At 43.8% G+C, this 24385-nt stretch overlaps 1 protein-coding gene across 1 annotated transcript in view; it reads right to left on the reverse strand.

Annotated features, from left to right (window-relative positions):
* Positions 1-9086, reverse strand: part of SLC5A8 (solute carrier family 5 member 8) — a 31076-nt gene extending 21990 nt beyond the window's left edge. The window contains exons 1-5 of the mRNA XM_065671453.1: positions 8387-9086; positions 6201-6266; positions 2801-2852; positions 1140-1207; positions 124-278 (exon numbers count right to left, since the gene is read on the reverse strand). Of these exons, the coding sequence (XP_065527525.1) occupies positions 124-278; positions 1140-1207; positions 2801-2852; positions 6201-6266; positions 8387-8719 (674 nt within the window). The 5' untranslated portion in view covers positions 8720-9086. The remainder of the gene's footprint in view (positions 1-123; positions 279-1139; positions 1208-2800; positions 2853-6200; positions 6267-8386) is intronic.
* Between the last annotated feature and the right edge of the window lie 15299 nt (positions 9087-24385).

Consider the following 24385-nt stretch of genomic DNA (forward strand, 5'->3'; position numbering starts at 1 on the left):
AAAAACTGGGTCACAACTTCTTCCCCCCCCCTTCTCCTTCAGTAGCAATTTAATTTCACACTTAGTCACATGGGGTCTATTTATAGCAATAAAGAGACACATCATCTGCAAGTACAAACTCACTCCCAGAAGTTTAATCTTCCTCCGTAGTAGGAGTCATTTACAATGCGTCCAATTCCCTCCTGAACCACCACAGCTCGTATAATGACAGCCGAAAATCCAGCTACCATGACTCCAACCTGGAAAACATCTGTCCACACCACTGCCTTCAGACCGCCCTGCGTGAGGAACAGCACATACCAGGTACAACACAGCAGCAGCACTCTTCCTTTGCACTCATATTTGACTGCGAGAAACATTACAATTTGTATAATGCATAATAGATTCATTTCATCTTCTTCTTTAATGGAAATAATTCTATACTGGAGTGTTTAGGAATTGCAACCTATTGCAATCAGGAACCTATCCTGGCCCTTTTCTGAAGTGCACTAGAATTTACTTTGGCCATACACATTAATATAATCCAGTATATCCTTTATCACATAACCTGATTTGGAAGTTTTTATCAAAAGATAAATTGGCAGACAGTGCTCACCTTACTCATGTACAGTACCACTAACTGCAGAAGGCATGCCATTCAAGTGAATAAAAATAAACATTATTTAATCCAACATAATAAATTTGTCAATGAGGTTCCATTTAATGATTTCTAGACACTTGGTCAATTAACACTAATCTAAAGACCAATCTGTTCATGTGGCACTTGGTATTTTCAGTGGCTCTATTCAGTAACAGAGGACTACTATAGTTACAGGTGCTTGACAAATTACACAGCTAACCGCTTCTATATTAGAAAAAAAAAAAAATCCCAGGAGGATTTGCAGGAAGGGAAATCTATTTTTCTGCTGTTTTCTGCAACAACAGAAGTTTGAGTGTATCAAAATGGAAAAAGGTTGAGTCATACACTGGCTACTTTTGCCCACCCAGTCCCTGGGTGAATATGGCCCTGCGGCTACATCTACCCTGTGAAATGTACTCCCATGGGGTAGCCTCTCTTTGGGCTACTTTTCAATAAATTCTATATTCTATGTGAATAGTGAAAGGAACACATATTTTTCTCAGCCAAAATGCCCACGTACCAGTGTGCAGTAGAAAGTGCAGACCACGCCGGTTGCCACCACTGCACCCCACAAGTCGAAGCCAGTGACTAAAAAAGAGGAAAATGGCACCAGTGTGAATGAAGCACTGGGGACAAAAAATTGGAGATCAATTTTCGACCCCCAATCTGGTTGCTGGGAAGAAATAGAAATAAGTTAAATGCCAAAGCAGGAGGTAAAAATGGCAATGAAAAGAGTAACGTGTCTAAACCTGGGGATTTGCACTAACAAGTTCTAAAAATGAAATAGTTATTACAGACATTGGAAACTGTTCCGGTAGATATATTTCAGGATCTAGGAAACTATTTGTCTGTAATGTGAATGCTGCTAAAAAACACATCCAACATGTTTATAGGCCCCAACACAGGAAGGTTTTAAAATACATGTCCTTCCTTGAAGCACCTTGGTGTCCCATGGAATCCTTAGGCAGAGATTTAAGCAAGCAAAAAGCATGGGGATGCTCATGGAAGGAAGGTGGTTCAAGCATGGTCTGGAATAAATGTTTCAGACTAAAAGCCTTTCTTTTATTCTTCTTTCTTTTAAGGAAATGTGAGAGTATGTCTACACCAGACAACACTGTGCTGTGGCTGGCACGCAGGCTGTCACTGCCCCAGCTTGCCACGCTCATATGCTGCCAGGCAGGGTGCCTGGGGGCTCCCCGACAGATAGCTCAGAGTATTGAGAAACACTACAACAGAACTTATAAAAAACATTGCTTCTAGTTGGGAGCCAGCTTGGTCATATCTTGGTGCAGTGTGCATTTGCAGGGCAAATATAAACATTAAGGACTTAAAACCTATAGGACTTACACACAGAGGAGACCAATGCAGACAGCATGTTTTTTCTTTCTTTTTGTTCAATGAACAAACAGCAAAACCCAAACCAAACAACAAAACCAACGAACAGAACAATTATGATTTTCATTCTCGCCAAAATGATTCATTTCTATTTGCATTTTGTTACCGCATTTTCTTGCCAAGTGGACAAATTAATTCTGTCAGATTAAAAGTTTCATTTGGCTTTACATAGAAGTTTTTATCCCTCCTCTAAAAATAAATGCGGATCATTTTCAAACAGAGTCATTTTGAAGTATAAAATGCAAACACTTCATTTTGTAAATATCACAATAAATATCTTAAATTGAAGATTTTTTGCTGTTAATTTGGTTTTCCTGGAAAAAAAAAAAAAAAAAAAAAAAAGATAGACTGAATTAAACAGTTCTAGGCAGCCCAAAGACATATTTACAAAACTGTTGCCTCGCTCTCCTCTTGAAGTAGAGCACTTAACCAAGGGAACTAAATGTGTGTTTAGTCTCCGCATTGCCTTCAAAATTTACGTAAGCCTTCTTAACTGGACAGAATGTAGCCATTACCTAAGAATATTGCATGAGAGGTAGAGTAATTGAGAGCAGGGTTTCCCTTTGAGCCTCCTCTGTAATTCTTTACAGGTAAGGATTAAGGGACTAGGATTACAAATGGGAGGCCTTCTATCTGAGTTCCCATCAGGATCAACAGAAATCTGAAGAGATTTCGTAGCTAAGCCTTGAGCTATATTTTCAGGTGTGTGTTACCGAAAAAAAGCATACCAGTACTCTACGCAGAAAAAAATGTAACAGTAGAACAGTTGCAGTATGCTCATCTTACCTTGATTCAGTGCTAAAGCTGGAGCATAAATGACAATACCAGTGTATAAAGTCTAAGAGGGGAAAAAAGATGAAAGATCAAAATAAATGAAAATTCCTTGAAAGGTGATTGCTTTCTGGGGTGATTTCTTTTCAAGCATTTATGCAGTCTAATTGTCCTAAACTCATAACTGTTGAGAAATAATTCCAGTTGTTAGAAGTTGAATACCTATGACAAACCAGCACTGCAGTCTCACAGCCTTGTGTGCTTAAAGTAAGTACCAGGGACTCCTAAATACCAAATCCCTCTTCAGCTTCTCCTAGCTTTTATAATTAACTTATCTTACTGCAGAAACAAGAGCAAAAGGAAGTTGATAGGGTTTACACACTGTTTGCCAAAGAATCTATTACAATTTATTTTTTCAGTCTTGGAATCAATATGCCTCTCAGTATGTAACTAAAATGCGTGTGAGTAAAAACAGAATACAGCATCAGTTACTAATCAGAAGATGAAGACATGCATAATTATCAGGTTTGTATTTTCACTCAGTACTGTAAAGATATAGACAAATCAAGGAGCTACTCCATCCACTTTTTGTTGGTACAGTGGGATTCATACACTGATTTACTCTGTAATTTGTTTTTGTATATTTTTTAATCCTGTTTGATTTTTTTACTGCTGTTATTACTTTATTTTACTACTAGAACAAGTTCAGCTGTGACATAGTACAGGGGAATACAGCTTCCAATATGCAGATGACTTCTGTGAAGGTCAGTGATCGTGATTCAAAGGGTCACAGCCAGGTCCTAAGGTGACTTATATCGTCTTTTCATGGCTCAATTCTTCAGACTCCCTGATTTACAGGGGTGAGACTTGAGTATAGAAAAGCGGCAGAATCAGATGTGATGTCATCCAGCATTCAGCAAGCCTTTTCCCGTCCCACAAGAGTGAAGTCTTCCCTAGGCAGAGGTGGCAAAACAGGGTAGAATGGCTAACTACTGATTACTCACTGTAGCTTTTGAGCAGGTCAGATCCAGTCCCCATGGCAGAGCTCTGCCACATGGCCAGGGGCTGCGCTGGGCAGAGAGCCCAGAAGTAACTGGAATGAGCGGTAATCCAACTGTGGGAGGAAATTAGTGTGGAGGGTCTGCTTCACCCAGCATGGCTAGATTGCCCTGGCCCCTTGCTGCATGCCTGCTACAAGCACATCCCAGAAAGTATGGTGGGGCCATTGGACGAATAGTTATTCTTACCTGTATACTATTCCCTGCCTGTGTGCACACTCATGTTTGTTTCAGTGCCAGGAGCCAGCTCTAGGTTTTCATGGATAGCTTGTATGCCAAGAAAGCTGCCAGTCCTGAGCAGTCCCTGGCAAATATCTCCTCAGAACTAGATGCATCACATCACAGCCAACTACTGACTCTTTTCAAGCCCAGTCAATGTTTGACTTTCTATCCATAGTGACTGTCAGTTTGTGCTGATGAATCACAGAATGGTTTGCGTGTGAAGGTTCCTTTAAAGATCATCTAGTCCAACCCTCCTACTGCAGGCAGGGACACCTTCCACTACAACATGTTGCTCAAAGCCCTGTCCAATCTCACTTAGAACACGTCCATGGATAGGGCATCACAGCTTTTCTGGGCAGCCTGGTCCTTCTCTGCAGGGCTGCTCTCAATCAGTTCATACCCCAGTCTGTATTGATATTGGGGATTGCCCTGGCCCAGGTGAAGGACCATACACTTGGCCTTGTTGAACTTCATGAGGTTCATGTGGGACCACTTCTCAAATCTGTAAAAGTACCTCTGAATGACATCCCTTCTCTCTGGTGAATCAGATGCATCACTAAGCTTAATGTCATCCACAAACTTGCTGAGAGTGAACTCAAGCACACTATACATATCATTAATTAAGGTATTAAATAGTACTGGTCCCAGTACAGACCCTTGAAAAACACCAGTAATTACTGGTTTCCATCAGGACGTTTGGCTGTTGACTGCAACTCTTTGGATGCAACCATCTAGCCAATTCCTTATCCATCTAATAGTCTGTCAGACAAACACTTATCTCTCCAAGCATGCTAATTCATGAATTCTGCATGAGAAAGTGGCTTTCTCTTTTACAGGAAATAAGTGTCAGAAGCTTTGGACTATCAGAAACTGGACTGATAAAACAATCTTTTCACTTCAGTAGTTTTTCAGGTTGTATTGCTACGTATTCTTTTTATTTCTTCTTTTCAATACATGACAATATTCACAGAACAGTTAAAGACCATTAACATCTTGGGGAGGTTCTTTCCTCTGTATTCATTATTTAGGTGAAGTTGTTAGTGCTTGGCACAGAAAGACATAGATCTTTAGTTAATTTCCTTGAGCATATATTTTAGTTGTATAGAATTATTTTTCTGATCTTTGCAAGGAAAGATTATGCTTGGTTGTTCCAATTTACACAACTGTGATACATTCATATTGCTAGTGAAACAGTGTCAGGATTCACATACGATAGTGCTCCACTTTTCCTGTGGGCTTATGTATCTATAAATGCCAGCTAAGCAGCACTGTTCAAATAAGTAATTACCCCTGCACCAACCACCATCTCATTGGTGCAAGTTGGATTGCCCAGTAACCCCTTGTGTGTCTTAAAAATACACAAACGGGCAAAAAGCCAGCATGTTACTTGAAAAGCTTTCTGATTGTATATTCATTCTTGCATTGAATCCTCAAAAAAGTCCACTTCAAAATTGTGAAATGAAGACATTTCTGGGTTTGCTGCATTTGGCATGCACTCACTGCACATTTACAAGCTGTGGTCTCACACTGACTTCCTGAATGGGCTGGATACAGCAAACTGCACTAACAATAATTTCAGAAACTACTTTAATTTAGCATTCCCCAAGGCAGTAATTTGCTACTTCTCAGTCTGCAGACACAGGTTATTTTCCAGTTGTGGTGGTACAAACCCTCGTGCAGTAAATGGCTGCTCCTGACAGATTGTTTTCTTACCTGTCACAGACTCCTGAGAATTAGCCAGACTCCCAGAATCCATGCACCAGAGGATGAAAACTGCCACTGTAGATAACTGGGCATGTTTACATTTTGAACCCATTGTGGGTTTCTCCAGCAGGCAGGCAAAGGGCTGCTGTCCACCCTCCTACCCTGCAGTGAAGGGTTGCTCATCTCTTGGCACAGCACTGATGCCAAGTGACTGCTCTGGGTACTCAGTAATGCACACAGAGACCAAATGGGCAGGTACACCGGCAGCTGCTCCCTACCTCATTGCTCTGGAGCAGAGTTTTGTTTCTCTCACTCCCAGACACCCATGCGCTGTGGTAACCTCAACAACCACTCAGAGAAAATAGCCAGTTACACTCAGCTGAAGAATCCTGGTGGCTACAATGACCACAGACAACTTGAGATTTACTTGCCGTTTGTATAATGAAGAGGACCGTTCCACAGAGGCGCAGGTATTTATTAAATCGAAGCTCTAAATACTGCAAAAGACAAGAAAAACCACGTTTATGTCAAAACTTGCCACTATTGGTAGGACTAGAGTGAAGCAATGAGCAATCCAGAAAGGGCACAGTGTTGTTTTTACATTTTCATGAATGGCCAAAACTCCTACAGTCACCTGCATTGGTATCTCTTTCAACTTGATTTGCTATTTCTTTACAAACCTCACCACTGGGTAATAGCACATGAGCAAGTGAAGTAGACATAAGCTAGTCAGCATAGGCCGGCATCTGCAAAATGGAAACTGGTGCTACACAGCTGCCTCAAGGCACTTGGTAGACAAGGACCTTGACCTGTGACCTGGCAAAAGACCTGCATGTAATTATCACAGAATCATTGAATATCTTGATTGGAAGAGACCTGCGGGGATCATGGAGTCTAACTCTTGACTTCACACAGCGTAACCTAAAATTTCACAATGATGTACCAGCAATCAACAGAACCCACCTGCATTGTGAAATCAGAGAGAAAAAGAAAACATGATGGCTATTCCTAAGCCTTAATTGATTGGGAAACTCTGGTATTCTGTGCATCCATCTGAACTGATGTGAGAGAGGGCAGAAAGTTTTCAATGGTCAGCAGTTTCCTCCCATGGTAAACTCACCTTCTGCACTGCCCAAAGCAGCTCACTGTATTCTACTGGTAAGTGGATATCTAGCCTTCTGCGAAACAGGAACCCTCCCTCACTTTTATATCTAGCCTGAGACAGCACAAAATCTGAATGAGTTTGTCATGCTATTGGGCAGATTTCTTCCCATCATGTGTCCTAACCTTGAGGCTGTGTGATTGTACCAAAGGGATCTCCTTTTCCTGACAATCTGTTCAATCGACACAGTATCTCAAAGTGCTCAGTCATGAATTAAGCATTTAAAACATGGTCTGTGAGCACTTCCATGTAAGCAAGGAGTGCTGAACCCCCTGGACAGACACAAAAAGTTGTTTAATCTCTGAACTCTGTCCACAGATAGAAGATACACCTTTTATAGGTGTATTACTCTGATTTGACCCCAAGATTATCACTGAGTTTCAAGTCATAATTAGAAGTCTATTTGAAAAAGTCCTATTTTAAGTATCATCGTAACTGACAGTCCAAAGATCAGTAGTTTAAAACACACTGGAAGCCACAGAGATTTCTGTTGGTGGATTCTTATCTAAATCTACCAACAGAAACCTTGTTTTCAGCTTCCAGTGCTGCTGTGCCCCTGCTCAGTGCAATAAAATGCTAAAGACCAAAGTAGCTAGCCAGGGACTTTCACCTGCACTGATGTCCCCTTCCCAATGTCCTCTGCGAAAAGAGCGAATTTTCTCCAAATCTGCAGCCAGGAACTAGCTCTGTGCAGGAAGATAAACAGGCTGCACAGACCTTCTAAATCAGAAGAAAGTCCTGACCAAATGCTTCCGCACCCCCAAAACAGTCAGTCTTGACCTGTGATTATCCCACCACCCCAGATGTCTGCACTGGAGCTATAGCTTTAACTTACATGCTGAGCTGAAGACCAGCTCAGCCATATTTTGGTAGAAGTAAGAAAACTCTCACACAGAGCACTTGCTGACCTCCCTGTATAGGCATGATAGAGAAGACATTCACCAGTGTGAACAGCCTCAGGTGGAAAGTGTCTCCTCAAAATTTTTAGGAACAGCAAAAATATATACTCTGCCAGGGGGGAACTTTTGTGGCTGCACCTTAGTTTAGAAACCTACCTGAGGGGGTGTGATGTGAGAACTGGCTCCTATGTCAGGTGATTTTGCACTCTGCTCTTGGTATATTAATTACACATCATTAACCACATGTTATCATCCAAGTTGCATGAGGATTAATCCATCTGCTGAACCGAGTATCTGGAGTGAGGAAACAAACCTGGCATGGTGCACAGGTCCTGAGCCAAGACAGCAGGGTTGACCATCTCCTCTGCGGAGGCAGTGTGGGAAGACCTGGGGACACAGCAGGTTGCAGCCTGCTCTTGGGAGTGTGGAGATATGGGGCAGCACAGTGTACAGGGTGATTTGGGGAACAGACTGCAGACACATCTAGAAAGCAGCCATGAGAAGCCCCCCGGCTCCCTGAAAGCTGTGGAAAGGCTTCTTCACAACTCCGCCTTACCTCGTAGGTGCTGGTAATACCCAGCTTGTAGAAGACAGGCAGGAAGATCTCGGCACTGCACAGCACCACCAGTGCGTAGGTGACGGCAAAGGTGCAGAAGATGGCACCGTAGCGGTAGATCTCGGCAGGGGTGCCCAGCACGGTGACAGCTGACATGAAGCTGGCTGTGAGGGAGAGTGCAACAGGGAGGGCGCTCATGCTGCGGCCCCCCATGAGGAAGTCCTTAGATGTCTTCTGCCCCCCTCCCACGAATGCGTAGTAGACCCCGATGACAGCCGAGACCAGCAGCATGGCCGCAAAGATCACGTAGTCCCAGACGGTGAAGCCCCGCATGCTATCGGAGGGATTTGCCCTTGGAGCGAAGGAGCTGCCCTAAAATCAGAGGGGCAGCTGCTGCCCCCTCAGGGCCTGCACGGAGCGGCCGGCGCAGGAGGAACGGGATGGGGACGGGACCTCACGGGGGCAGCTGAGAGCGAAGTGGTGCTCCCCGTCGAGGCAGATGCGGAGCGGTGCGGTACTCCCCGCCGGGCAGGTGAGGAGCGGTCGCGGTGCACCCAGCCGGGACAGGTGCGGAACAGTGCGGTGCGATGCACCCAGCCGGGACAGGTGCACAGCGGTGCGGTGCTCCCGCCGGGGCAGGGGCGGTGCGGAAGGGAGCGGTGCCCCGCCGGGGCAGGTCCAGGTGCAGGTGCGGGTGCGGGTGCGGGTGCGGTGCGGTGCGGTGCTCCCCGCCGGGGCAGGTGCGGTGCGGTGCGGTGTGGTGCGGTGAGGTGAGGTGAGGTGCGGCGCTCCCCGCCGGGGCAGGTGTCTCCGAGGGGCGGGAGCGGCAGCGCGAGTGCCGGAGCCGGGACGGCGGGCGGGCCTTTTACCATGTCGGTGTCCGCTCCTCCCCGGCTGTGAGCGCCCCCGCGGAGCGGGAAGGGGCGGCGATCCCCGCGGTGCGGGCCATCCCTGGCTGTTGCCGAGCGCCCCGTGCCTCCGGGCCTTGCGGCCCCGGGCTGGCAGGACGGTCTCCCTCAGAGGCTCGCCTGAACAGGGTTGCCATGCAAACTTGGGTGGCATTCCAGAGATTTTGGAGGGAAGGCAATTCACCCAGCAATTCACCAGGTTGGTGTTTCCTTATGAAGACAGGCTGAGGAAGTTGGGGCTGTTCAGCCTGGAGAAGAGAAGGCTGCGTGGAGACCTCATAGCAGCCTTCCAGTACCTGAAGGGGGCCTATAGGGATGCTGGGGAGGGACTCTTCATCAGGGACTGTAGTGACAGGACAAGGGGTAACGGGTTAAAACTTAAACAGGGGAAGTTTAGATTGGATATAAGGAGGGAATTCTTTCCTGTTAGGGTGGTGAGGCACTGGAATGGGTTGCCCAGGGAGGTTGTGAGTGCTCCATCCCTGGCAGTGTTCAAGGCCAGCTTGGACAAAGCCTTGGGTGACATGGTTTAGTGTGAGGTGTCCCTGCCCATGGCAGGGGGGTTGGAACTAGATGATCTTGAGGTCCTTTCCAACCCTAACTATTTTATGATTCTATGATTCCTACCCTTCTTCACTAGCATATGCCACCATCTTCCCAAAATATGAAGGTGAAAATATGATTTAAGATATACATGGCTGTGAGTTGAGCAATCTGGAAGATAACTCGCTGAATCAGATAACGTAGCAGATTTGCCGAGTTGCTGAACCCTGCACTTATATGACAGAGAAGCCCCACTACCTACACTGTGCTCATGGAACTTTTGTCAACTAATCGGAGGTTCAAGAGTCAAAGTGCACAGTAGTATCACAGATGGAGATTCACATATCTTATCCGCAGGGGAATGTGGATATGGGAAACCTATGGGATTTCAAGGCCATGGGTGTCAAGCAGTGGAGGTGCGCCTGTTTCTATAGCTAGCAGCACATACAGAACTAACATAGCAAATACTACCTCTGGCCACTTTGCTGTAGGTTAGCAACCCCGGATGGGGGATTAAGATATGAGGATGACAAAGCTGCATAATTGGGCCTAACAGCAGCACAGCTGCACACAGCACACCTTGCAGCAGGGCTCAGTGCACATGAAAGCACAGTGGCTTTCTGGCTTGAACTATGCTTGCATAGCACTTGGCAGAGTTATGCTGGAGGTGACCTCCTAATATAAATCAGCACCAGCTTGAGGATTAAAAATTTCCCAGTTTCCCTCCATGGCCGGCAGATAAGATTATTTCCTGTCCAGACGCACCTGACTGTCATCCACAGGCAGAGTTGCTGGAAGCAGTCTTTGCTGCAAGTGCTCGGGGTTCAGCACAAGGCATTCTGACCTGCTTCCATCTGACCAATTTGAGACATGGCTTCCAGCAGCCTTCTGTATGCTAGACAGAAATGACTGACCAGACACCTGACAGCCAAACCCAACTCACAGAGCACTTTTACCTCCTTGGGAGCTCTCTATCTGGCAGACCATTTGGATGTACTTCTGAGGACATGTTGGAAGGAGGGTGTGCAGGCGGAAGACTGGTCTGACAGGGTTACTAAGTTGAGCTGTGGAGTCATGCCTGTGTTGGTCTGGCCTCTAGGTACCCATCTCAGAGTATAAATGTCCCTGAACATACAGAAGCTGGCATCTCTGTTGCAAGTAGCATGTCCTAATCTCACCACGGTAGGACAGCGTGTCTGTCTCTCTGGCCCAATTACTCTTTAATTAGTTATACAATAAGTAACAGCTTCCAAATGTCCTGCTGGGGAAGAGTAAGAAAGAAACTTATTCCATACCCCTACCAGTTAAGCTATTGAGCTATTGATTTTCTGAGGTGATTGATTTTTTATTGAGCTATTGATTTTTTCAACTTGCTATTGACTTTTGACCACTCAAAAGCTGGGAAACCCTCACACAAAGCTCCAGTCAAAGTCAGCACCTTCCCACACAGTGCAATGAACTGATGTTGTCCAGCAAAAATATGTGTTGTCAAAAATCATCACCCACTTTCTCACAGGACAGACATAAGCAGCCTCCTGCCCAGACCTACAGTTTGCGCTGCTCAGAGCTCCATGCTCGGTGTCACTCGTTTGCTTTCTTTCAACATACTATGTTGCTCAACCCACTCAAACAATAACATGCATTTGAAGTATTAACTACATAGGATTAAAACAGTTTTGATTATGCTGCTTCATCATTTTTGACATAACGTAAACACAGCAAGTGATAACATGTATTGGAAAACAAATCACATTTCTTAACTGAAATACAAGTAGCTATGAGGAAATACATGTCACTGGTCTCAGGTGGCATCTTTGATTCTTTCTACAGAGGTGTTAAGTAAATTGTCTATCCAATGTCATCATGACTGATACAGCAAGAAAGGCTGGATCCTCCCAGTCAAATGTTTCCATTTTAGGAACCAGAAGTTAAGCTGTATGATGCCCATGTCCTAAATCACAGTAAGTGGACCTGGAGAACAAGGCTAAAGATTTTTCGTTCAGATTTTTCACACATTAAATCAAATTAGCTCCATAGAACACTGGGCTTATGCTCTTTGACAAAAAACTGCAGGTGTTTGCTTTTTCTCATTGCTGCAATAGATATTTAAACGTCCTCCAAACTCAGAAAGCATATTTAATTGTTTTCTTGTAGCATCTTGTCCCATCTCCATCATGTCTTATGTCGTCCCTTATCTCACAGAGTCTGGGACTCTGTTCTTGTGAGATCCACTGGCATCAGTAGGATTTGGTGTTTAATAGCAGGAAGTGTAAGAATCACATCTTTGCAGCACCCTCAAGTTAAAAAGGACAAGCATCTGCTTAAACAAATCCCAGACTGCCCTAGGGGTCCAAGTGGTTCCTTTCTTGGGCCTAATACCTTGTGCTGGTATTAGGCCCATTTCCATTTTCATTAATTCCTCACTCTGTGAGATGTTACTGGAAGTGTCTGTATTGCTTGGAAAGACAGCCCCTTCCTGCTCCTTTTCATGTGGATGGGCCACAGCACTAGAAGATTGGTGTGATCATTTTCTTTCTGTAGATGAGACAAATACACCAACCCCTGCTCTTTGAGAGATGCTACCCACCTCCCTGAACTAAGTTGTGGAAATACACTTTGAGGCGTTCTCCGGCTTGTAGTCAAATGTTGGCATGGGCAAAAGCAACTGGAAGCTGGAGGAAGAGGTAGGAAAGCACTGAAGGCCCAATGAATTTTGTTCAGCATTGATGCAAGTCCCTTTGCAATTTGCCCTGGCAGCCTGGGAATTCTGGTGATTCTTTGTTTGATTGTGCAGTTTCAGACTGTGTGGGTTTCAACTGTACCTACATCAGCTGAGCTGTGTTTGCAGATGAAGAGCAGTTCATACTTAATGTCACTTCTGTGCCATTAAGACCCAGGAATGGGCTCAGAAGTCTGAGCTCTGTTGCACTTACACAGGAATCAGTTTGGAAACCTTATCAGAGAATGGCTGGCCATTGGTAAAATGAGACAAATAAACTAAAATACATTTCAAACCAAAAATTGCAAAAAACTGTTTCGCCTTCTTGTACTCAGTTTGGCCTTTTCTGGGAATAGTGTTATGATTTGTCATTTTGAAAAACTCTATTTTTGTTTGGATGATTTGCTTAGGAAATCAAGGGCATGAGATCACACTGTGTGTATACATATATGTATGTGTGTGGAAGATGTCTGCCCTCTATCAAACACTAGTTGAACATTGTGACCAGATTTACAGAGGGGTAGAGGCCTCAAAGATATTAAGATGCTACCAACTTCATGAAAGTAGATGGGAAAGAAATAGGGATCCCATAAACGTTCTTGTTGAAAAAAAGACTCCATCAAGAGCTGAACCTCTGTAACAGTGAAACCATAAGAGAAAGACCTAAAAAACACTCAGCTGCAGGCAAAGCTTCTCATCTTCTTAAATACACAAGCCAGCCAACACTAAGACACAGAGCTATGGGGTTCCAGGTTCTGTTTACTCCTCTGTACATAGAGTTACAGGTTCAATTTCTTCTTGGTCATTGTTATGAGGAATAATAGATCAAAATAAATCATTGACTCTTAACTAGACCATTTGATTTTTCTCCCAGTGCAATGCTTAAGTAAAAATGTACTTTTTTTACTTCTGGAAGATTTTGATTCCAGCAAAATTAATAAAATTGCAACTGCTTCCTGCACAGCCGCACTTATCACCTTGAAAAACCTGCTTGGATTTTGGTGTAATGGAAGTTCATTGCTCATGGTGTTTTATATTTTTGAAGATGAGTTAGTGTTTGGCTCCACACTAATCAATCCTGCCTGCTGTGCTTGTCCATACACTGCCGTTCTGAAATGCTGAACTTAGTATAGCTAGCTACCTGACTGCCATCATCACTGACTTTGCTTCTGGTTTAATGCTACCTTAGAGAAACCTCCACAGTGTTATTTATTGATGTTCTTAGCTGTCTGTTTAATTTTTTGGTTTTGTTTTTGTCAGTTCCTCTTCTGTTAATAGTGTTTGGACATGGCAGAATGACCCTACAAGGATATTCAGAAGAGCAGTATCGTTATCAATATTCCTTGTGAAATCTGGATCAGTTCTTTAGAAATAGTCACATGACACCTGTATTTTGAGCACTGGGATGTTCTTGTACAGAGATGTCCTGCAATTGTCACCTCTTTATTTCCAAGAATATCACTAGAGTACATTTCCTAGCATACTTTCAGAAACTTCTTTCCAGCTAGTTGGATTTGCAGTGCCCAAAGCACAAAATCATATATTCAGAACCTCCTCTTACTCAGACTGCATTGTTTGTGGGCAATAGCAAGAATATGATGCAATTTCCAAGTGTCTTATGCCTTAAAACACCACCATAAACTTAACAAGTTAAATACTTCAAGAAGCATATTTCCCTAATTCTATGTCTGTAGCATTTCCAATCCTCATCCTATCCAAAACCTAAATTTTAAGGGGCACAGGTTTGCCAAAGGTCTTTGCTTGAGACTCTAATCAACGGAAGTCTTTCAGGGTAGCATCTTGTTTGCTTAAAGTGCTTGTCCTCTCATGCTTAACTTGTCTGGGACATGAAGAGAGAAGGAGTTAACTTACAAAGGAAGAGATCACTATGGGGAGAAAAAGCCAGAGAGATGCACAAAAGTCCCAGAAATACATCATGTTTATATAGACATTTTGAATTAAACCTCCTCGGTTGTTTGTTTTTTTTCTGGTTTTGCATTCCACAGAAATCTGAATGAATGCAATTTGCGAGCAAAATAATTTAAATGTGAGTGCTTAATGGTCTTGAGAAGGAAACTTCAGATTGTGTAACTCCTAATACCAACACACCTTTTTAAATCAATAGTCAGTGCCTCAGGACTGAAGGAAGTACTTAAGTTAGCCTTGAATACTGAGCATTTAAATCTGAATGCTTTGGAGACTACAATGTATTTGCTGGAGAATTCTGTTCATTTAAAAGAGCAGATTTCAAAACGTATTTATGGGCTGCCCATGCAGTGAGATGTGGCATATATAACTATTTGCTCAAGAGAACAATTATTATGGGAATAAAATTGTGGTACAAATTTTACTTCTTTAACTCAAAAGGATAAATAAGTTACATGCTTGAACTTTATTCTCAGAGCTTTGGGATCTTTTGTTTATTTAAGGTGTTCAATTTTGCATCAAGAGAATTACAATTCAACTAGTTTGCTTACTTTCAGTTAATGTATGAGAAAGTGCTGTCAAGTGTTCACCAGAATGAGCTACAAAAATTCATGGGTTTTTTCCTATTAGATCTTTTCTGAATTTCCTTATTTCATCTCTGTTGTTTTGCCTTTTTCCAATACCTGCTGTTCAAACTATCTCTGTTCACATGTTCTAGTTGGTATTATTTTGAGATGTGTTCGGTTTAGGTGTACAGTGTAGGTACTTTGGTAATGCAGCTTGGCTTCCTACAATTCCTCTCTACTGAAGAGGGCTCTTCAGAAAGAAACTTTGATGCTTTGATATGCTCCCTGGAGGAGCCTGTCTCTCCATTTTCTACAAAGGAAACCTCTGGAAATGTGCCTGCTAACTTTGGCACTTAAAGATGCTCTGAAAAATATTCCCTTCCACTGCCACAGTGCCCTAACTAGCTCTTCTCTTTGATTATTTTGATTTATTCTTCCATTCATACTCCGGAATGTCTGTTACCAGTTTTGACATCTTCCTTGTTATCTGCCTCCCATCCTTCTTTGTAACTCCTACTGTTAAATCTCTTGTGCTCCCTCAACTCCTTTCATCCCCCCATCTCCTTATATTAAGAAATTTTCTCATTCTCCTCCCTCTCACATTTCTTCTGCCAGAATCCCTTCTTTTCAGGACTCCCAGTCCCAAAAGGCATTTCCCCACAAATTGCTGTTGCTATTCAGTTAATTCTTCCATTTTTCAAGTGTCTCTATGAACTGACTGCCTTGTCTCTCTTTTAAAACCCTTTCTGATCCTCTTCAATCTCTCTTCTGCTCTCTGTCAAGGCTGCCTATGCTGGAGATCACGCAGATGCACACACTGCTTAGAAACATTTCAAGACAGTTATCCGTATTTGCACCAGCTCTGTATGTTTAACTGGTTTGCTTGTCAGACATCCTCAAAGTGACATTCATCACCAGTGTACATGACAAAGGAGGTTTTTCCTCATGTCCAACTGTCTGCAGCTGCTGGCTTTGGTTTGGTTTGTTTCTCCTGTTTTCCTCTGTAGCATGGAACTCATTACACCTATATCCAGTGTTATCTGGACATTTGAAATAGCAAATCCCTGTGTTTTTCAGAGAATGGGAACACTGCCAGCACCTATGGTCTCTCCCAGTGTGCTGCTGGGACACACCATAGGTTTTGTGGCCTCTTGGACTGCAGTCTTATAGCTGTTGCAAGACGCAGGGGAGTGGTGGGTGATCTGAGGTGGGTGAGGGACACTGAGCATGCATTATGTGGATTTTCCTGACCAAACTCTGTGGAGGGGGGACTTTACTAATCCAGGCACAGGGTGAATCTTACCACAATTTGTTTATTATTATAGTGTATTGGTATCCAGCTTTAGTATGCATTCAAATGGACTGTCGAGGGAGTTTTGATGAAAATGTGGCCGGTGGGCTAAGCCAAAGGGGAAGAAATAATAACTTTAATATGCATTTCTGAAGATGAAAAAAAGAATAGTGCAGATCCAGCACAATAAAGCCCCCACAGATTCTGCATAGTCAAATTTACACTTATAATGGAAATGCTATGTGACAGTGCTAGCAATTTGCAATATCAGTGAATGCTGTTATGCACAAGGAAACACAGAGGCAGAAATGTCAGTAGAGAAGTACTTTGGTAGCACCTGGTTTTAAGGGAAACCCTCTCTTGGCACAGCAAACATCCTGTATCTGTATAGTAGCATTAGCTGATCACCATTTTAAGGGGGCTTGTTTCATCTCAGTTTGAAACAGACACTGGTGGAGCACCTGTTAACTCATCTGTGCAGCACCCTGTAAGTACCCATCTTCCACTGGCCATGAATGCCAGGTTGGATACAGCCCTCTGCGCAGCAGGTGGCTATAGCAAAAGAGGTGAACTGCACCCTCATGGCAAGTGCGTGCCCAGTACAAGCAACGAGGACTTCACCTGCTTCAGTGTCTTTTTTTTTTTTTTTCCTCACTTGGAGGTCAATGCTTATTTCCACTTTCTCTGTTTCTGCAGTGTCAGTCTCCACCTAGATATTTTTTGCACAGGGACCTATTATTTCAGTACATTTCTTCTATCACTTGTTTTATTTGTTCTGATCGTAACTTAGGCCCACAAGTCAGTATTAGAAGCAGCAGCAGGGTCCAAAACCTTATTTAAGTTTTGTGGAAAGAAGGGACAGCCTGGTTTCTTTCCTTAGCATTATCAACATCTCTGGTCAGAGCATCAATACAATTTTCCATCTCTTCCTTCAGAGATAATTCTTTTCCAAGAAAAGTGCAGTTGTATCTCCTTGTAAGTTTATTATCACAAACAGGGAGTCATTGACTAGCAGCAACCTGGGAGTTAAGGAGTTAAGAACACATACCTGAGATGTCCCTAGAATTCTTACTGCAGTATGACTAGGGACATTGTCTAAAAGTGGAGCTGATTTTGGTGGCAAATCGTTCTTCAGGTAACACAGAGTTTTGGAAACCAAACAAGGAATCTAGTCATGATTGTTTGGGGCAGTTTATATAGACCAATTCTGGAGCTTTCTCATGGATAGCTACAATTTAGCAGCCAGTACCAACAGCTGATAACACAGTAGAAGTGGAAAGAAGGGCTGCTTTGTCTCTTGATGCTGTATAAGTTCTTCCATTTTTCTAAGCTACCCACAAATATGTCACCAAGCAGTACACACCAAAATTAGACTGTTTCATAACAGCCTCAGTTTAAGCATATGCTTAAATAGAAGTTTAAATGTGGTTTGGATTGGGCTTTTTTTCCCTAAAGGGCTCTGCAGTGCTGAGATTTTTAGGCCTTTTCTTGAGAGTTGCAGCTTGTGATGATGCCTCTCGGATCTATGGGTCCAGGAACGGCTAACTGAGGTACTGTTTCTGCTGGAACCTCAGAGCGAAGTTAGAACTGCATGAATATTAGGACATCTGAACCCTCAAATAAGGAAAAAAAAAAAAAAACCAAAAAAGCCCCGAACCAACAAACCCAAAACAAAACAAGAAATTCACCAAAACCTCAAACCTAGGTACTTACACATTTTGGATGTATCTTATATGAATGAGATGGATGCAGAGACATGGAGAATAGTATCAATTGCCTTTGTATGTTACCTTCTATTCAGTATCAGGAACATCCATTCCTTTCAGTAACAAAATGCTGAGCCTGGCCTTATTTGCCCCTGGATGTCATGCATAACTGACTTGGCAAGTTTGAAGGCAGAAACTACTTGAGGAAGGAAATATCCTTGACCCTGTTTTTCTGTGATTTTTTTGCTTTCTACTCACAATTAGCTTCTCAAAATCATTGTGAGAAATCGCTGTCTTGGATTACGGATTTATTTCTTCTTATTCCTCAGTGGCTTTTTACAGATAAAGGGACAGATAAAGACAGAGCAAGAGGACAAAAGAAAGAAAATTGTATATGGGAGATGGCAATAATTTTGAGGGAAGCATTCTTTTGTGTGCACCTGTTTCTAAGAGATTTTTATCATTTTCTGTCTTCCCTTTTTTTTTGAAGATTTAAATTTACCTTAAAACAGTTGTGATCCCTCAGCCTCAGTTCACCACCTTACACTGTCATTTCCAGCTTCCAAACAAACAAGAGGGATTTGGGGTGAGGTGGAAGCAGAGACCTGGGGGCATAGCTTCAGATTAACTGCTAAAGGCTTTATGCTTTCTTCCTTGACATGCCAAATAGCCAGGTTTTGGGACAGTTGTCAGAAATCTGAGAATGTCTGACTGTAATCAGACATTTACTAGTCCCAGGCAGCTGATAGACAGCCTGAAATCCAGGTGGTCTCTGACAAATCCAGATGCCCCTTGTTCTAATGGTGACAGTGAAATGCCGGAGAGAATTCACATCCGTTTTGGAGAACAAGACTCTATCCTCCCTATGTATTTCCCTTTCCCCTGCTTCCTCTGTGGGTCCTCCTCCTGCTGTCCCTGTTGCTCATTTTCAACAATGCTGAAGCCAGTTCTGCTGGTGCACCTGTGGCAGAGCAGTGGGATGAAGAACAGCAGCAGTGTTGACTACTGCAAAACCCTCCTGTCCCTGGGCCATCTCTATAAATGATGTCTAGAGATGGAGCTAGTACAGCCCATGGGTTCCAGCTCTGCAGCAGGACCCTGACTTGCAATAGAGGAGCCACTGGTCTAGATGTCTCAAGATGTCAGTGTCCCTTTCTGTGAGAGAAGTCCATAAGGTCGAGATATTTCAGGCATGAACACTCAACCCCGAAACCAAATAGCTGCTGATATCTGGGATCTATATTGCAGTTCCTTGTCCAAAACCCTCTCTGATCTGCAAAGCTAAGGGTAAGTGAAATTCTCTCCAGGACTCAGCTAGCACTGACCTGGAGTTGCACTATTTGCAGAATCACTGTGCTTCAGGCGTATTAGAAAAAAAATGTGGCCAAACAGTCCCACCAGTTTGCAGAACAGGATTCCAGTATCTTGTCTGCTTTGATTTTGAAAATGCAAGTGCTCTTGACAACATCCTTCATAATCTTGTGGGGGTTTTTACCCGCAAGGCAAGGCAAAATGCCAGCTAGAAGCTGAGGAGGAAACTGGCAGTGAAAATATGTCATTGTGTTGCAGACTTCCTACTTTCCAGAGAAATTAAAATAGAAAGAGAAAAAAAGAAATGTTTGCTTTGGTTGAAAGAGTACACCAAAGACACTACGCACTTGTACAAGCTGCCTTCAAAGCCATGCCAGCTTTCTCCTCTATGAGGATTTTTGAGAGCTCCTGTGATACAGTGGGGTTCCAGCCATGTGCACCCCAAGTTGGGCTGTGGGGTGACTCGAGACAGGCAAGGAGAAGGACTTCTAGATTTACAACCAAGGCAGGTAACTTTGAGCCCTTCAAGACTCTGGTTATTTATTTAGTGTCTTTAATACTGATTGTTGAACCTTCCCTTGGGCATTCAAACTTGGAAGTTGTTTGGCTAAATTCATGAGTGTTTCTGTTAATCTGTTTGCTTATTAATCTATTTTTAAAATGTTCTGTTCGTATTAATCTATTTTCAAGAGCAAGATCTTCTCAATGAAATTCCCTATGCAAACTCTTTTCCCGGGACATCTCCATCATGCACATATGAATATAGTAGAAATCTTACAGCTGTGCACCTATGCAATCTACAATATCCTGTCTGGGCTACTCATTGCCTTGTACCAGATAGCATACCCTTTAGTTAGAAAGAAAGTCTTGCACAGGCTTCCGGAGTGTTATGCTTGTGGTGAATACACGTAAAACTATGACGGAAGTAGAGCAACTCTGCAATTTTAATAGTGTATTTAAATGGTTACTGAGACATGGCATGGGGGGCATTCACAGGATCAGTTGCAGATATGCATGTATAATGGGGTCATGAAGACTCTCTGAGACTACCAATTCTAAGTCATGATTTATTTTATTCTAACACAGATGCCTTGAGTACAAGAATGTGCCTAGATCTGTACTGAATATTAAAGGAGCTTGAAGTGATTGCTAGGGGCAGACATGTGCATTGTAAATGCTGCAGGTTATGTGACACGAATTCTGCCCTGTGAGACCATCCTGGGTTAAATATGGAGGTATTTTACCCCAATTTACTACTATAAGGCTAAATTGACAATGCTCATTTAAAACATAAACCAAAACCAAACCAAACAAAAGTGTAAGATTGACTCAAGGTCAGCCACATCAGCAGAGGACAAGACTGCTTTGCTTCCACATAGAGTGGCTCCTGGTCTTGCTGAGTCCTGCAAATAATTTTGAACAGCAGGACTAAAAAGGCCAGAAATGGAGAAGACATAGGAATCTTAGCCCTACCCCAGGAGTGCTGATGGATTACTGATAGGGACTGGTGGTTGTAGTCTACAGTGGGTGTTTGAAGAAGTCAGATCTGCATAGGTGACTACTTTGATAGACGTGCATATGCTGTTTTACCACTACCTCTACGTGCCTCTACTGGTATTACTACTGATAAACCATCATTCTTCAGAAGGCCATCTGCTTGCTGCTAGCATGGATTTCTGAAGGAGACTTGCTGGCAGCTGGGCCCACCAGATTATCACAAGGTGTTGGAGCTGGGGCCTGCCCAGATATGGGACAGCTGCAGCTCTTCCTGAAGCAGTAAAAGAATAAGGCCTGAGGCTGGAAGCATTGCAGTCAGAGAAGAGTGTATGTAGAAAGGATTTTGTTAACATAGCTGTAACTCATACAGAACTGGGGAAGTACCTTCTGGGTCAATGACCCTTCCCAGCTGAAATGCCAGACCTACTGTCATGGCCATACTGGTTTTGATACCTGTGCAACTACCCTGAGGCTCACTCAGATATATCTCCAAAGGCTATATTCAGTGCTGCTTGTAATGCAGTCCAACAGTATTTCTTGCAGGCAGAAGCTCTCATGGACATCCACAGCTGCAGGTCTATCACTCCGTGGAGAAGTTGTCAGTTTATAAACATAAAGAAGCATTTGTAACCTTTTAAAAACTTCCTCTAATATATTTTATCTTTGCTGGTGACTCCTCTTCTGCAACAGGCAGAGCACAGCTCTGCTCTTCTCCCTGTTGTTTTCCATGAATGTTAGATTTCGCTCATTCCCTTGGATTATTTTGGAGCACATGCATCCCAGAAAGTTCTGAAACTCATCAAGATGCTATTCATAATGAAAAAAAAAAAAAAAAGATGTTGTGGACTGGTTTTTTTTTCAGGTTCACAATATATAGGAAACGTATTAGATGAATTTACTGCTCACGTATGGAGAAGTATTTGTGCCTTTAAACAGTTGCAGTTGGTGCCTAAGCTCTTTTGTGGGTCTAGACCTTTCCACATGCAGTTAGCTTCGCTTTCTCAGGGAGCTTGAAAACACTTAAGCCAACCTTTTTGAACAAAAGTGCATTCTCTTCCCACTTAATGCAAGTGCCAGAAGTCATAGAGTCATAGAATCATAGAATCATAGAATAGTTAGGGCTGGAAAGAACCTTAAGATCGTCTAGTTTCAACCTCCCTGCCATGGGCAGGGACACCTCACACTAAACCATCTCACCCAAGGCTCTGTCCAACCTGGCCTTGAACACTGCCAGGGATGGAGCATTCACAGCTTCCCTGGGCAACCCATTCCAGTGCCTCACCACCCTCACAGTAAAGAATTTCCCCCTTATATCCAATCTAAACTTCCCCTGTTTAAGTTTTAATCCGTTACCCCTTGTCCTATCATTGCAGTCCCTAATGAATAGTCCATCCCCAGCAGCCCTATAGCCCCCCTTCAGATACTGGAAGGCTGCTATGAAGTCTCCACACAGCCTTCTCTTCTACTATATACTTTGCTACTATACTTTCTATTTCAGCCACAGAAGAGCAAGCTTTAAAGTAACAGCTATCTCTGTATTTCTCTGATTTCACAGCTGCTGCAGGCAGCACGTTCCCCTGCTTGTCCAGATGGCTATCATGTTAATGGCTTATTGCCTGCCCATGGGCAGCTTTTCTGGATGCACCTGGCAGTGTTTAACCTGTTGGGTCTGTTCAAAGTTGTGGCTCTCTACATGCTCTTAATAGTGAACTTCAGCCACACTTAGAGACAACCTTGTGTCTGAATAACCTGCATGCCTGGTTTCTGAGAGTGGCCTTGAGCTGCTTGTAACAGGCAGGACAGGCAGGCTAGCGAAGGACAAACTTCCAAGCCTTGTAAGCTGCAACCCAAAATGGTCTGTCGTTCTGAGCTGTTCTCAGCCACACCACGTGGGTCACAAAAGGCAAAGTCAGGGACTGGGAGGATGAAGAACCACCCACTGTAGGAGATCAGGTTTGACACCATTTAGGGAACCTGACAATGCACAAGTCCATGGGACCTGATGAGATGTATCCATGGGTCCTGAGGGAACCAGCAGATGAAGTGGATAAGCAAGCCACCATCCATCATATTTTAAAAATCATAGCAGTCCAGTGAAGTTCACACTGACTGGAAAAGGGGAAACATAACCCCCATTTTTAAAAGGGTGAAAAAAGGAAAACCTCGGGAGCTACAGAACAGTCAGTTTCGCCTCGGTGCCCAGCAAGATCATGGAGCAGATCCTCCTGAAAACTATGCTAAAGAACACAGAAAATGAGGAGGTGATTGCTGACAGCCAATGTGCCTTCACTAAGGGCATATTGTGCCCGAAAAATGTGGCAGCATTCTACAATAGGGTTACAACATTGATGGATAAGAGAAGAGTAACTGCTGTCGTCTACTTGGACTTGTGCAAAGCATTTGACACTGTCCCGCACAACATCCTTGTCTCTAAACTGGAGAGACGTGGATTTGACAGAATGGACCATTCAGTGGATAAGGAACTGTCTGGATAGACATACTCAAATGTTGTGGCCAGCAGCTCAGTGTCCAAGTGGGGGGCAGCGAGAAGTGGCATTCCTCAGAGATCAGTGTTGGGACCGGACTTATTCAACATCTTTGTCACTGACATGGACAGTGGGATTGAGTGCACCCTCAGCAAGTTTGCCAATGACACCAAGCTGTGTGGCTCAATTGATATGTGGAGGGAAGGAATGGCACCCAGAGGGACCTTGACACCTTGTGAGGTGGGCTGATGCCAACCTTATGGAGTTTAACCATGCCAAGTGCAAGGTCCTGCACGTGGGCCGGGGCAATCCCGAGCACAAATACAGGCTGGGAGGAGAATGGACTGAGAGCAGTCCTGAGGAGAAGGACTTGGGGGTGTTGGTTGACAAGAAGCTTAATATGATCCAGCAGCGTGTTTTTGCAGCCCAGAAAACCAACTGTACTCTGGGCTGCATCAAAAGGAGCATGATGAGCAGTTCAAGGGAAATAATTCTTCCCTTCTACTCCACTCTTGTGAAACCCCACCTGAAGTGCTGCATTTCAGCTCTGGGGCCCCAGACAAAAGAAGGACATGGGCCTGTTGGAGCAAGTCCCGAGGAGGCCCATGAGGATGATCCAAGGGCTGGAGCACCTCTCCTATGAAGACAAGCTGAGAGAGTTGGGTTTTTTCAGCCTGGAGATGAGAAGGTTCCAGGGAGACCTTACAGCAGTCTTCCAGTATGTAAATGGGGCGTATGAGAAAACCGGAGAACTTTCTTACAGGGGCACGTAGTGAGAGGACAAGGCTTTAAACTGAGAGAGAGTAGATTTACGTGAGGTGTTAAGAAAAAATTCTCCATTGAGAGGTTGGTGACACACTGGCACAGGTTATCCTCAGAAGTTGTGACATCCCCACCTCTAGCCCCGCTCAGTACCTACACCTCGGCCGATACCGGCATCCGGCATCCGCCACCCGCCCGCCCCTTCCGCCGGCGAGTCCGCCTCCTGCTCCCGGCAGCCCGCGGCTGGCATGGCGGCCCCCAGCGCATAGGACGCACGTGTGGGT

Source organism: Lathamus discolor, chromosome 1 (assembly GCF_037157495.1).
Source record: "Lathamus discolor isolate bLatDis1 chromosome 1, bLatDis1.hap1, whole genome shotgun sequence".
NCBI lineage: Eukaryota > Metazoa > Chordata > Aves > Psittaciformes > Psittacidae > Lathamus > Lathamus discolor.